The sequence below is a fragment of the Epinephelus moara genome, chromosome 12 (assembly GCF_006386435.1).
Source record: "Epinephelus moara isolate mb chromosome 12, YSFRI_EMoa_1.0, whole genome shotgun sequence".
Classification (NCBI taxonomy): domain Eukaryota; kingdom Metazoa; phylum Chordata; class Actinopteri; order Perciformes; family Serranidae; genus Epinephelus; species Epinephelus moara.
Window position 1 is genome coordinate 3,788,018 of NC_065517.1, and position 14,698 is coordinate 3,802,715.

The 14,698-nt window shown below is 39.5% G+C and overlaps 1 protein-coding gene across 3 annotated transcripts in view; it reads left to right on the top strand.

Moving 5' to 3' along the window:
- znf395b (zinc finger protein 395b) overlaps window positions 1–14,698 on the top strand; it is a 30,122-nt gene that overhangs the window by 8,336 nt on the left and 7,088 nt on the right. For 2 of the 3 annotated variants that reach the window (XM_050058864.1, XM_050058863.1), the window contains exons 5-8: window positions 2,706–2,905; window positions 3,091–3,191; window positions 5,067–5,361; window positions 9,901–9,996. In XM_050058864.1, coding sequence (XP_049914821.1) covers window positions 2,706–2,905; window positions 3,091–3,191; window positions 5,067–5,361; window positions 9,901–9,996 — 692 coding nt within the window. The remainder of the gene's footprint in view (window positions 1–2,705; window positions 2,906–3,090; window positions 3,192–5,066; window positions 5,362–9,900; window positions 9,997–14,698) is intronic. The other variant, XM_050058862.1, reaches the window with a different exon arrangement.

Sequence of the window (14,698 nt, forward strand, 5' to 3'; positions counted from 1 at the left end):
CATTTAAGGGCGAGGAGAGGGGCTCATTTGATTGGTGTGATGTGTGTAAAACCCCCTCCACGCCTTCTCTCCTCCCTCTTTCTGACTTGCGCCGGTAGGAGGGACGGAGGTGGGAAAGAGGAGTAGCTGCGCCAGGCGCACGGTGTGCCAAACTTGCAAAATCCACCTGGCCACACCCTGTTGGCGAAGCGCAGGTGTGCTGCGCCTCTGCCGCGCCCGGTCTGCGAAACTAGAGCCCCATATCTCAGGAACAGAAGGGGAGACACTTGGTCAGATACTGAATTGGTGACATTCATCTTGGGTGTCACCGTGAAACTCTTTGAAACTCTGCTGATTGTATAGATCTTATGTGTTTGGGAGGACAATAGGTGTGAAGTATCCATGTTTTCACAGACTTGGATATGAAACTGTAAGAGAAGTTCGACGAGTGCACGGAGGCATACAACCACGGGCAGTAATCACAGTTTTTGTTTTTCTTTTAAATTATATTCAGTCTGCAGCAGCTAGACTTGCAAAAGCCAGATTCAATCTCATGAGCTTTGTTAGCAAAGATTCGTGAAAGCCTTTGCAATATATGAAAATCAAAATGAGCAGTGAATTACTGCATGCAGTAAAACCAATAGTGAAACTGGAGCAAATATGAAATTGAATCACAATCCGATTTATTGCCTAATAGGTTTCCACATACAAGGAATTGCTTTGGTGAATTGGTGCAATCAGCATTAATAAATGTAAATGCCAAAATCAACATTAATATAGGAAAATTTCCAATCAAACAAAAAATGCATATAAAAGATTAAAAATATATCTGAAAATGAAAGAGCTGTGCAGTTTTTAGAAGTAGTAGTTTTGTACAGGAACATGCAAAATATTGTCCAAGGAATGTGCAAAAGTTTAGTGTATGAATATAAGAATATTGTGTGCAATGTATAACTGTAATATAAAATGAACTGCAGTGGTCATGTCAGTTCTTTTTGCAAAATATATGATGTTTAGATGTGTAAAGCGAGACTTTGTAACTTAAGCTGAATTATGTCACTTTTTGCATTTGTAATAGAAGTTAAAAGATATACAGCTGTACAACAGAAGCACAGAGTGTAAAGTGGGAAAGAGTTTTAAAGTGAACCAACTCAGTAATGGCAAGAACACAGCAATATCTTTCTAATGTTTGCTAAAATTAATTACATGTAGTTTACATTAGCCAGCAAAGCTACTGGTAATACTAGACCAAGTAAGGCTGTAGCAACAAAACACCAAAAGTGGATTGAATAGAGCAAAGGTGTGTTTTATTACCTATGAATTTCAACTGCAAAAGTTATATAGTCTTACCTTAAAGGGTAACCTCAGTATTTTGTAACCTGGACCCTATATTCAATGTCTTCGTGTCTAACTGACTTAAGGGGAACAACATTTTTTTTTAAAATGGTCCAGTATTGAGCGAGAGCACTGCAGGCTGCAATGTAATCCCTGCGGGGAACTGTGGACTGTCACTTTACTTCCTCTAAAAGTGCTTGTTTTTGCTACTGACAGACTCAGACTGTTATTCTTGGGCAAAGAGGTCATGGTGAGGGCTAGTACCAGCCAATTGAAGCACAGTAGGGTGGAACTTGCCAAGGAAAGCAGTGGGATCTATAAAAAGCATCAAAGTACATCCACTCAAGGAGCTTGTTTTTGCCACTGACAGGCTCAGATTTTTATTCAAAGAGTCTGACAACATTATGGAAAGGATCCGTACGGAGACAGACCTCTTTGTTAGAGTAAGATCCTTTTTTTTTTAACTTAAAACAACCAAAATTATCTATTGTCTATTATCAAACTCACCAGACTCAATTTGAATAGACAGTAATTCTATCATTGTAAAATACACTTCATTCAAGCTGACAGAGGCGAAATAAAACTCACAAAAGCCATCTTGGTCTGTCTTTCCACTGTTTCAACAATCACCAACTCTGGTTTGGTTGAAATAAATCCTTAATTCACCCAGTTAGATATGAAAACATGCTGGCTCTATACACACTTAAATTAATGTTTATTTAAATGGAGATTGGAGATGGAGATAACAATTTCGGGGCTGTTTCTGATTAAACAAAAAGGGTTTTAGAGGTCTATCTCTGTCGGGATCTTTTCCATAATGTTGTCAAACACTCAAAACAAAAAATACAACACTTACCCTGTAAGTAGAATTTCATTTTAAAAATCCTGCTGTCCTTAGAACGAGCAAGTTAAATAAAGAAACTCTCAGGAGTGATATAGTTGCTACTAATAGGTCTACTTTCCCTGTTTAGCCATGGCTGAAGTGCAAAATAGATTACTTTCTATTTTAAACTTTTTGGTGAAGTGAAAAATAAAATGAACAGGGAACAGAGCAAAGAAATGGTGGTAACTGTTAGAAAACACACACATCACACCCTGGCAACAGTGTGAGACACCTGCTGTTGTCTTTAGAATGGGCGGAGAGGAAAGCAGAGGAGAGCAGTCCCAAATGCACAGTGTCTATTATAGTCATAAAGGAGTGGAGAATATTTGCTATCTAAACCATAAGGTATATTTACACAGTAAACTATTTTGCTGAGTATCATCAACTCACTAATAACTGTTCACAGTGTTTACGTCATAGTGTCACAGTAATTAGAGGAATAATGTTGGAAAAGTGGGATAAAAAGGACAAAAGGGAAGTTTTCGAAAACCCACTTCCTCTTTTCCAGGTGGCTCATCATCATCAGCTGACATGGAGTGTGGTGGCGGCGAGCTCTCTGACAGTGGCAGCAGCGGCTACTGGAGCTGGGACCACGGCAATGTTAGTCCCGCCCCCTCCATGTCTGTTACTGAGATGGACAGCAGCCCTGATGAAGGCCTACAAATGGAACTGGAGCAGGGAGAGAAGCTTAATGCCAAAAAGCCAAAGGTATGTACATGTTCACTGCTGAATGTTTAGCACCATATGGTAGAAACTGCTGCCTCAGAAGCCCCTAGAATCAGCAAAGGAATTATCTCCCCCTTTGTGAACTTTGTGTCTTTGTGCATTTCTCTGTCTTTCCTACCCCACCATCTCTCCTGTTGTTTACCTGTGCTGTGTTCTCTCTCTCACAGAGCTCTTTCAGAGGTGTGTATAAGTGTCTGTGGCCCAGTTGTGGCAAGGTGCTTACGTCTTCAGTCGGAATCAAAAGACACATCCGTGTGCTGCATCTGGGGTGAGTTGGACTGACATGTACTATCAGTTGTGTGATCATTAGTGATGGATATTACTGGATGTGTTTAAATACGGGTGCTGACATAATACCCGAGTTTTAGTACTTGAATCGTCCTAACTAGGTTAGATATAGATTCCATTTCCAAAAAATCTTTGGGGAAAATAGAGAATTTAACTACTTCAAGTAATTTATTCGCTTTCACTGCCAACACTAAAAGTTTAAACTACCAAATAATCATAAATAGCCCACTGCAGAGTAGCCACCTTGTGGTAAAACATTTTAATGAATGGTGAATTAGACCCTATTTAGACTTTATCAGCTGTATTACCGTCATAATGAGGCTCAGATATGTTTTTCGGCTCCAGACAGGCTTTTTTTGCCAAAAAATGTCTCTTTTGATAGTAAAGGTTGCTGTCCCCTGTACTAGAATAAAGGCTTTTCAGCTACCAGCACCTAACATGAACCATTTGGACTATATATGTTTTAAGCATTACATTTTTTAAGGTATGGCTGAAATCTAATATATTGTATATCTGGGCTGGGAAAAAGTACTCATTACCTGCTACAAATTTGCTGCAGTGCCATTACTGCTCTTACTGCGTTAAGGCAGATTTATACCAGTGCGTCAGCTCTCTGCAGAGCCTACACTGTTGCCTACGCACGTGGCCTACGCCATCGTGAGCATTTATACTTGTGGTGGTGTGTCTGTATCACTCTGTAGTTACACCTCCAAAACACTGGTCTGCCATAGGGTTTCTGTGAAGTGCTGTAAAGGTTAGTTGATTCAAAACGCACATTAAACATGGCTTAATAACAACATTTTCAATTACAAGTACACAAATAAGCATCATTATAACTTGCGGGATTTACAGACAAAGCACTTGTCTTTTACTGGACACATTTTCCCCACAAATACAACATGCTAATGTTATTAGCACAAGCCTATGGCATTTTACATTGTATAAATTAGCCTAGGGGCTAGCAGAGATTTTCTCTACTCATATGAAGCCAGGAAAAACAGCACCATTTTAAAAAGGTAACATTACAAAATTTGGCTCCATTACTACTACAAGGTTCATCGACAAAACAACTGTCTTATATGGAACCCATTTCCTAACAAATACAACATGCTAACTTTATTTGCACAAGCCTATGGCATTTTAGATTATATAAATTAGTGGAGATTTCCTCTACCCATATGAAGCCAGGATAAATCGCACACAAAACTTAAAATGCTATTTTGCTGGGGCTTTATTGTCTTCACAAGTTATTGTTTCTAATCTGTGAAATAAATAAAACTTTGTTTTCACTGAGGGAAATGGTTTACAGCTTACAAAACTAGACAAGAGGTCTGCGTCGCCATGGCATATAGTTACATTTCTGGGGACAAAACACACCTCTGATTATTAGTGGACTAAAACCAACCCCTTTGCCCCTTGTGCCTTACTTTGCACATGGATTGAGCACTGTTTAACCAGCAAAGTGGAGTTGAACACCCTAAATGCACTCTAGACCATGAGCTATAGACCGTTTAAATAGGACCCAAAAGGTTTTCAGATCTGGAGCCACTCCTACGTTGTAGGCTGACGTGTTGTAAAAACCAGACAGTTTAGCCCTTTAGAACATTTCTGAGCTGCAAAACAACATTAAAAAAGCAAGAGGGAATAAAATTTTCAGGTTGAGGAAGAGCTCTGACTTAGTTGCGGGAAGTGATGAAACATTTTTGAGATTTTATATCTGGGCCACAGTAAGTGCTGCATTCAGTAATGGTCCAAACAAACAACTCACTCTTTTTACACTGTGTCCACTCGTCTGTCCCTCCATCTGCCAAATAACACACACACACACATTTACACACTCCTGCCACACACACAGCAGTGGGTCAGATCAGTCCCAGAGAGAAGAGGACTTCTACTACACCAAGATCTCCTGTGAGACTGTCGACGCCAGCTCCGCTCCGGCTCCTTCCCAGCAGGCTCTGGGCCAGGCCTCATCCTCTCATCTCAGCTGGGCCTCCTGCGGTTCTCCTCCAGCCTCAGGGCTCCAGATCCTTCCGGCCCACAGACCCAGGTCCAACTCCAGCTCCGGGCCCGGCGCGAGCAGGCCCAGTCCACTCAGCCAGTCGGCCCCCAGCAGCTTCTGGCAGATCCACTCAGAGCATCTCTATCAGGTTAGTGCAGCAGTGTCAAGCTCAGTCTCAGAAGAGTTTTGGCCTGATGACTGGGGAGGCTTTCAAGTACTAGAAGTAAATGTGTGGACACAAGTGTCTTTAAAGGAATGCTTCACCCCCCAGACGGCCATTTGTATATCAATTAGTCACCCCGTGTTACACTGAATTTGTGAAGAAAATTTTTGTTTGTTTGTATGTCTACAGAGGACAACGAATCCAAAAATTCTGGATGAATTGAAGTAAAATGGGTCAACATTCAACAACAGCAAAACTATATCAAAACATCCATTTATAAACTCTCACACAACTCATGCTGTATACTCCAAGTCTCTTCACGTCTCATTTATACAGTCACATGCTCAGCACTTTACAGACAGACAGCCCTTTCTGACGGGGAATATAACGGAAAGTGAAACTTATCTATGGTCTCGTCAAAGCCAGACATCGTTGACAAAAATAGTAATTTTACCTCACTGGACACGGGAGCTGTTTGTCCACCTCTGCCTTGATCAGTCCGTTTGTTTGTGTTATTGTGTGACTTTGGTGAATCCAAACTAACCCTTTAAAAAAACCTGATTCACGCAATTACTTTTTTTTTTTTTTTTACTATTAAAGAGAACATAACTAAGTTTCAAATTGCACTTTCAAATAACACTATTTCTACAAAAGCAAATAAAGTTGAAATACCAAATATATTCGAAAGGTTTCACTGTATCAGGAAACACAAAACCAAATTTAATGTGTTTAGTGTTTACAATATTTTAAAAAAAAAAAAAGTAAGGGTTTTTTTTTTTACATTTTAGAAAACACCTTTTTTCTTGCATAAAGTTAGAAGAGAAGATTGGTACAGCTCTCATATCTGTGCGCTAAATATGAAGCTACAGGAGATAGTTGGCTTTGCATAGCACAAAAAGTGTAAACCGAAGTGGCTCCAAACACCAGACCTGTAGGTTATCATAGGATCTTCTATTTCTGGTCTGGTAATGTTGTTACTAACCATCTTGTAACGAGCTAGCTTAGCGTAGCTGCCTCCCAGTGTGTCTCTATGCAGTAGAATGTTCTGGTTTGGGGGTGGGAGGGGCAGACAGCATGTTGCCTGTCCATCCTGTGGGCTTTATATATAGGACATCATATTAAACACAGTTTAAGCTGTACATTTTATTTTCCAAATGTAATAAGATAGTTCAACTTCTCATTTGGTTTGCAATGTGTACCGACTGAAAGCCTCATACCAATTGGTTCAATACAAATATGTGTTACATGCCTACAAAGTAGTGAGTGTGACGCACTTTACAGGCCTACTGACATGTAGTCAACATAACAACTAAAAACAATCATCATTTTCCTTATTACTAGTCAAATGAACACAGCAAACAGTTCAATGTCCTATCTATGTATTCTGTTTCTATGCCCTAGCTAGTCACTGGCGCAGGAAGCAACCCCACACATATAACAACAACATTCGTTTTCAGTGTAGTTTTTCTGCAGATTAAACATGCAATATATAAAATAAATTAGTGAGCTTTAGAGGTACTGGTAGGTGGATTTTGTTGCCTTTTCAGTTGAAAAAAAATGTTACTGCTGTTTTACTCTGCCTCCATGCCAGCAATAGCAGTGGGCAAAGGCTCTTTTTTTTTTTTTCGGGTTGTACGTATGTACATTTGTATGTCCATCCATGCATTGCACATCTGTACAACCCTTCCTTGTAAACATCAAGAAAGCCTTGAGGGAATTTCTTCAAATTTGGCACAACTGTCCACTTGGACTCAACAATAAACTCATTATATTTTGGTGGTCAAATGTCACTGTGACTTTGTCTGTCTCGTTTTTGTTAGAGCGATATCTCAAGAACACCTTAAGGGAATTAATTTAAATTTGACACAAATGTCCACTTGGACTGAAGAATAAACTGATTAGAATTTTGTGGTCTAAGGTAAAACATAAACATCAGTGTGACCTCACAAAATGTTTTTTTGGCCATAACTCAAGAATACATATGCTAATTATGACAAAACTTCACACAAATGCCTAATAGGATAAAATAATGAAGTGATGACATTTTATATCCAAAAGGTCATAATGTTCTGTGTAAAACACTTTATTATATACATTATACATTAGTCAATGTTATGTCTCAGGAGCAAAAGGGGAAATTTTTAGTCAGATACTGAATTGGTGACACTAATCTTGGGTGTTCACCGTGAAATTGTGCTGACTGTATAGATCTTATGTGCTGTAGCGGGTAAGATGTGTGTGAAGCATCCATGTTTCCACAGACATGGGTGTAAACTGTAAGAGAAACCTGACTGGTTCACGGAGGCATATAACCGCTGGGTGGTAATTCTAGTTTTTCTTTCTTTGAAATGTATAATTGTGTGGATTCGTTTTCACAAAATTGTAAATATTTATATGTCAAGATTTGTCAAATCTAGCTAATAATGTGACAGAGATTCCAAGACCATGATAAGTAAATATTTTGTATCATGTTTATCAAGCTATTTCTTTTTATATGATGGACCAGATGGTTAATCAGTGCAGAGTAGGTGGATGTAGATGTGCTTTAACAGCTATAAAACCTGGAATGACACTCGCCCACCTGAAATAATGTAATTAGTCTCACTGTGAATGTTTTTTTTTTTTTTTTTTGGTCATGCTGTTTTATTGTCTAAATGCTATTTGCAGGCTGAAATTAATTCTAGAAAACACTAGAACAGTCCATCTAATATGAGAGATTTTTTTAGGTTGTATTTAGTTTTGGCACAAAGACTTTTCAGCATTGGCATTTAAGATCAGATTTCAATAAATAATTGTTTACTTCCCAGTGTTTGAGTTCTTCTCTGCAAGCAGGCAATGTTTTGTGGGCTGAAATAGTTTGAGAGCAATGAAAGGAGACAGCACTGCCCTTGTTAGCATGAATTATTGAATGGCGGGCGTAGATTTAGTGTGTGAACACAGAAATTTATTCTCCAAACATTGCAGTTTCCTGTTGCCCAAATTCAGTTATTGTTTCCATAAGATTAGGCTGTAGATGAAAACAGACATCAGTGTATCTGGATTCATTTTTCTATTAAATATTTTAAAGGACATTATCTTCATTTTATTGGAGTCTCTGTGCAGGGGTTTCATGTTACATGGTGGCGTTGTTGTTTCGGAGGACCTCCTTACCCAGTGCCCCCATGCAGATTCCCCCTCTAATGAGCCAATGAGCTACAACTTTGTTTATGCATCACAAAGCAGCACATTTCACTGGTGACCTGCATTTACCCTGTACCACTGAGCCTGTAAATGGATGCTTTGTGACAGTGAGAGAGGAAGCTGTCGGCTTGCTGGCTCCCCCAAGGAGACTAGACTCCCACCAGCATGAAAACGGCAGGAAAACACCACATGAATTCTTCCTGTGTAGCTGAAAAGCGGTTAGGACCTGATGTACACATATCCTTGCCCACTTTGGGCAGATTGAACCACGCAAACTTCTTAAACATGTCCCCAGTAAACTTAAGAAATATGCAATTATTTCTTTCCTTTTCATGATAAGCCTCTGAAACTGTGTCCATTATATGCTCCACATATGTCTTTTATTTCCTCATGGATGCAGAAATGCAGTGGGGTCCTTCCTAAGCATGAGTGTGGGTTGAATTGTGGGTCAGTGGTGCTGGTGGTGGAGCAGTGTGTGTGTGAGTGTCATGGCTGCTGGCAGCTTGTGGCTTGAATTGCCTGACCACAGCATTGAACTCACACTGGCAATTTTTTTTCTGATCTAGGCACACTCAATGTAACTCCAGGGTTACCACAGTGGATACTCACCATCATCATGTTTATTTTTTGCTTGTTTTTTTTATTATTTTTTTTGTCGTGGATATTAATGCAATTTCAACACATTTTCTCGGTCTACTTCTGTCACCACTGCGGGGGGGGGGCAACTTCATAGGAAAAGATCATTAAATATGTGGATGTTGTTGTTTGTAACTATTTGGCAGTAAAGCTGACACAAGGAGGACAACATCTAAGATTCAAGTTTAGGGATTTGTGTTTTCAAGTCATGTCTCTTGAAGACAACAGGAAGCCATTCTAAGTAGGCTAGCATGAGCATACTGGTGCTAGTTACAATTTGGGCAGTAGCCTCCGGTATTAGTTTGAGCTGTAAACTTACACCATTTAAAACTATGTAAAGGTGGGTTTGAGAGTGTCTGCTGGATGTGTAATAATAGATTGTATAAAATAATGGATGTAGTCACCTACTGATTTGTGGACTCCTGTTTTGAAGCCTCAAGTTTGGCATCTTGGTGGTCGCCATCTTGGATTTTTTGGAGCTAAAAGTGACCATATTTGGACAAGATAACACTAGCTTACTGAGTGATAATAGCCTGCTTCTGTTGCCCCAAAGTAGCCAAAAAATATGTTAAAGCAGGTTTAAATGTTTTTAGTCAAGCAGCAAAAATGTAACTTACTTGCTTTTTATTTGGAACAGTTTGTCAGCCAGTTTGAGGTCTTACAGATATCATGACTCATGTGATGCCTCCTCTCTCATTCTCCATTCAGGCCTGTAGCCCCGTCCAGGTATCTGTGGCACCCAGAAGCCCCGGCTGCCAGGGTTGGACCCCCTCCGCCTCAATCTCTGGTCACAGTAACACTCCGGTGGGTCTTCTGTCCTGCCCTGTCTTTATATGTGTGTCTATTGGCTTACCTGCCTGAGAGCCTGTCTGTCATTTAGTCTCTCACACATAGTAGAAGTGGAATTGTATCTTGCTAATTGTTTGACAAACTACACAATGTCAAAGGTACGGTAAGGTTTTCCAACCTGGACCCAGTTTCCCCATATTTTTTGTCTAAATGACTAATGGAAACAACAATTTTTAAAGTTGGTCAACTTTAAAAATTTAGATGGCTGCAGTCAGAAGCGGTGGAACAGCTTCAATGTAACCACTGAGGCCACGTTTGCACTGTCAGTGTTCGTCCGCTAAAGAGTTCGGACTGAGATGGACTGTTTGTTAAAGAGAAAGATCCTTTTTGTTTAACCAGAAACAACCCCAAAATCCAGGGTTCCTACGCAAGTATGGAAAGTATGGAAAAGTATGGAAATAAATTTGATCAATTTCCAGGTATTAAAAAGTATGGAAAATGAAAAATAAAGTATGGAAAGATATTTATGTTTCCAGACTATTACCACTGTTCTAAAATACTGTTTTCTAAAATAGAAAATTAGGTATTTCCAAAAATAATTTAATCAATCCGGATCGTGTTTTATGCCGGGCCAAGCACAGTTTGTGTGAGAGCAAACGTCTCAGAAAACATACCGCCCCTTTTACCTGATTGACAAGTGGTATGTCCAGTCCGCTGCCCCATGACCCTCCTCCAGCCCCCCAGGTATCAAGTTTCACTCCAACACTGCACCTTCGACAAGAAGACGAGTTTCACGTGGTTCACAATGGGTAGATGCAAGTTTTTGGATGGATGGCTTGACAATACCGTATATAAATACTGGTTGGCCAAGGATTCCCAATTCACACACAGAGCTAGATGCAAGCTTTGTGTGAAATCGTTTGACATCGCCAACGGGGGAGAAGGCGACTCTGAGCCACATGAAAGGAAAAAACACTGACGTCTCGTTACTGCATGGCTTGCACCCAGAGTCCCACCCTTTTTGCCTCAGCCCAGACATTGAACTTACCTGAGTTTTAATTTTGAAATTCCAAATGTGTAGGAACCCTGAAAATCACCATCTCTAAGGCCACCAGACTCAATTAAAAAAAACAGCTATTTTATAACTGTTAAACATGCCTTATTCAAAGTCAACAGAAACAAAATGAAACTCACAAACAGCGTTGTGGTTCCTTTTTTCACTGTTCCAACAATCACCAACTCTGGCTTGTTAGAAATAAAACCTTTGTCACCAAGCAAGATGTAAAAATATGCTGGCTCTATCTACACTAAAATTAATGTTTATTTAAACAGAGTCTGGTGGGTTTGGAGATTTTGGGGCTGTTTGTGGTTAAACAAGAAGGATCTTCTTTAACAAAAAGGTCTGTGTACCATTCGTTCATTTGAATTTCAATTAAGAATGAAAAAAGTTAAAAAACAATAAAATGGAAAAACGATTTGTTATTTCATTATTTGTTTTTCAATGTCAAACAAAAAACAGATTTCGACTTCTTTTTCAAATACGGTATTTCATTTAGTGCACACGTCAAAAATAGAACATTTAAAAAACGGTCTCGATCCCTTTTTTTATTTTGATATTAAATCTCTCTCATTTCTGTGCCCCGCAAGTTATTCAGCCTAGTGCGTACTTAATTTACTGTCTGATACTGATAGTAGGCTGTTGTTTATTATGCCTGCCATGGAGTCCCAGGGATTATGCGCTTGTTGCCATGACGTAAAACATAACTTTGACTCTGTAACATCGCCATTGCTCTTGAAAGCTAAATGTCGCATAATGCCTGTATGTGGTGGTGTTCAGTCATTTTCAAGCTAATTCATGAACTGAAAAATTGAGCAAATACAGGGAAGATGAAATGAGAATTATCAGTAGAGTGCAATTGTCCTAAATTTTGAGCATTTTAACTGTAGCATATTTTTCTTATTGTCCTTGCTCATGGTAAACTGCTTCTCAGTCTTGCTATTTCTGCCTGTTTGCTGTCATCTTGTTTGCTCTGTATTAAAAAGTCTTAAGAAACTAATACTCCAGTATGACAAGAGATGTCAAAGGGTATCATAATCCTGTGTTTTATTCATTTTACTGCAGTATTTTTTTGTAATGATCTCAATGGTCCAGATCACAAACCAGTATACTTAGACTAGTCAAATCTGGACTAGATTAACATGGAGAATCCAGAGACTCATTAAAACACAGTTTCTGATTTGTGAAACCTTTACTCTATTTGTGAAAATGGCAATGTTAATGATATATAGTATTGCCACAACCCAGCCTTTGTTACCTGAAATTTAAAGTTTAAAGTAGAAGAGGCTGACGTGGACGGGCTTTCCCACTTGCTGCTCGTGATTGTGGTTTGACCAGTCTATCTATAGTGGTTTGTGATCTGGACCTAGTCTAATGTGGTCTGGATGGGGGAAAAAGCAGTGAAATTGCCCTTTTTTGCATTTTCACAAATAGAATACAATAAATCATTAACATTGCCATTTTCACAAATAGAGTAAAGGTTTCACAAATCAGAAACTGTGTTTTAATAAGTCTCTGGATTCTCCATGTTAATCTAGTCCAGATTTGAGTAGTCTAAGTATAGTTTGTTGGACATTGAAAAACAAATAATGAAATAACAAATCGTTTTTCCATTTTATTGTTTTGTCGTTCTTAGTTGAAATTCAAATGAATGAATCGTACACGGACCCAAAAAGGTCTGTCTCTGTAGGGAACACTCTCATAATGTTGTCAAACACTGATTATAACAATCTGAACATGTCAGTGGCAAAAAACATGCACTTTTATTGGGCAAACATTGACAGTGCCAACATTTTAATTTCATTTATTTATTTATACAGGAAAGTAATCAAAAGCAACATTGTGTGGTACAGTTAAAACTGGCCTGACTCAGTTAAAAGCTGTTTTTCAGCAGGTTCCTGTTATGCAACAAAAACACATTCCAATAAAAAATACAAACAAATAATCAGCAGAGGCAAAACAACAAAATGTAGGCAGCTACATAGACATTGCAGAGTAGCTGACTTGGGATATGGGATTTAGATCAGTGGTTGCAGGTCTGTCCTTTAATCAGATAGTGTTTAAATGCGTGTTTGAAATGTGTAAAAGAGGATATTGCTCTGATGTAGTGTGGGATCTTGTTCCAAAACTTAATGTGAGTGTAACAAAATGATCTCTGACCATAATTCTTTTTGTAAAGTGGTACAGGAATAAGTGCATGTGAGACTGCTCTAGTGACGTGTTGCTGTCTTATGTTGTGACTTGGTAGTAGTGCAGCAAGTGTGGGATTGGAGTTGTTGTGTAGGATCTTAAAATAGAGTTTAATGGTTAGATTATTTGTGTAGTTTTGAAAAGTCAGGGCATTAGAATGGGAGAGTGCAATGCAGTGATGAGTCCAAAGAGGGAGGTTACCATGGATCTTGTAAGCTCTGTTGTATATTCTTACTCTGGGGGGGGCGAACCCTCTAGAGGGGTCCGGGGGCATGCTTCCTCGGGGAGAAATTTTGTATAAATTTGATTTAAAGGCATCAATCTGGTGAATTCTGGGAGCCAAGTTATGATGGTTAAATATGCCTAGATTTCAACATCTTTGTGCTTTTTATGTGTGAAAAATGTTCTATTTTTACTGATAAAAACACTAGTGGTATGTTATGGTGAAGGGTTACACTTAAAATAAGGATTAGTGGTTAAACATTTCAGTAATCAAAAGAAAAATGACTAACCTACTGATCTGCCTCTGGAGGGCCAGTGTTTACCTAATATGCAACTATATGACCGCCGCTGCTGATTTTTTTTTTCTTTTTCCTCTTAGCTCTTTAGAAACTATCGTTATATTATTGGCGCTATGGACGCTTCATATCCAGGCCTATAGAACAGGTCTATCTATACCTTGTCCTTTTATTAAGCAAACTAAATAGCCTTATGTTATTTATTTTATTTACATGATGGCATGTCATTTCTGTCTCTACATGGTCGTGTGTTTACAATTCTCCTCTGCTCTCTGTGTTGAGAGAGTTTCGCGCCGATGCGCGCGCGCACACACACAGACACGTGCGCACGCACACACACACACACACAGGTGAGCAGACTAGAGCGCGGCGACCCCAAGTCCTATAACCGAGCCTGGCCCGAACCCGCAGTACGGCACTAATGGAGGGGAGCCTGTGTTGCGCTCAGGCGTTGTCACGTAAAATCACAAATTTACAAGGCCATAGCACAACACAGCAGCATGTCAAGTGGGCCGAACCAGAGCAAAATTTTTGATTTGTTATCCGCCCCGTCCATAGTTGAATGCCTCTGGGACAGGGCCATTTATGGCAACCCTCAGGCAGGCAGCTAGGTGCTCTCCCTGCAGCCTGTTGCGGAGATCAGTTTTGACCTGGAATGGAAAGTAATTATCATGAGCCAAATGAGAAAGAAAAAGTTTTCAGAGCTTACTTCAATGGTGCTGTGTGTTGCCGTGCAGGCTCAGAGTTGTCTTAAATACAGCCACACAATTCTCTACTGATGTTTTCCGGGTATTTCCAAGAATGCTTCACAAAGTGGATGTCAGTAGGCTATTCCTCAGTATTCCGCTTAAAAATGCGCTCTGCTCTATCAACTCAAGCTCACGCTAGCGCTAGGAGAGCGACATCTTTGGTGAGGCCAGGGAGGGGGAGGGGGGAGTCAAAGAATTCTCAG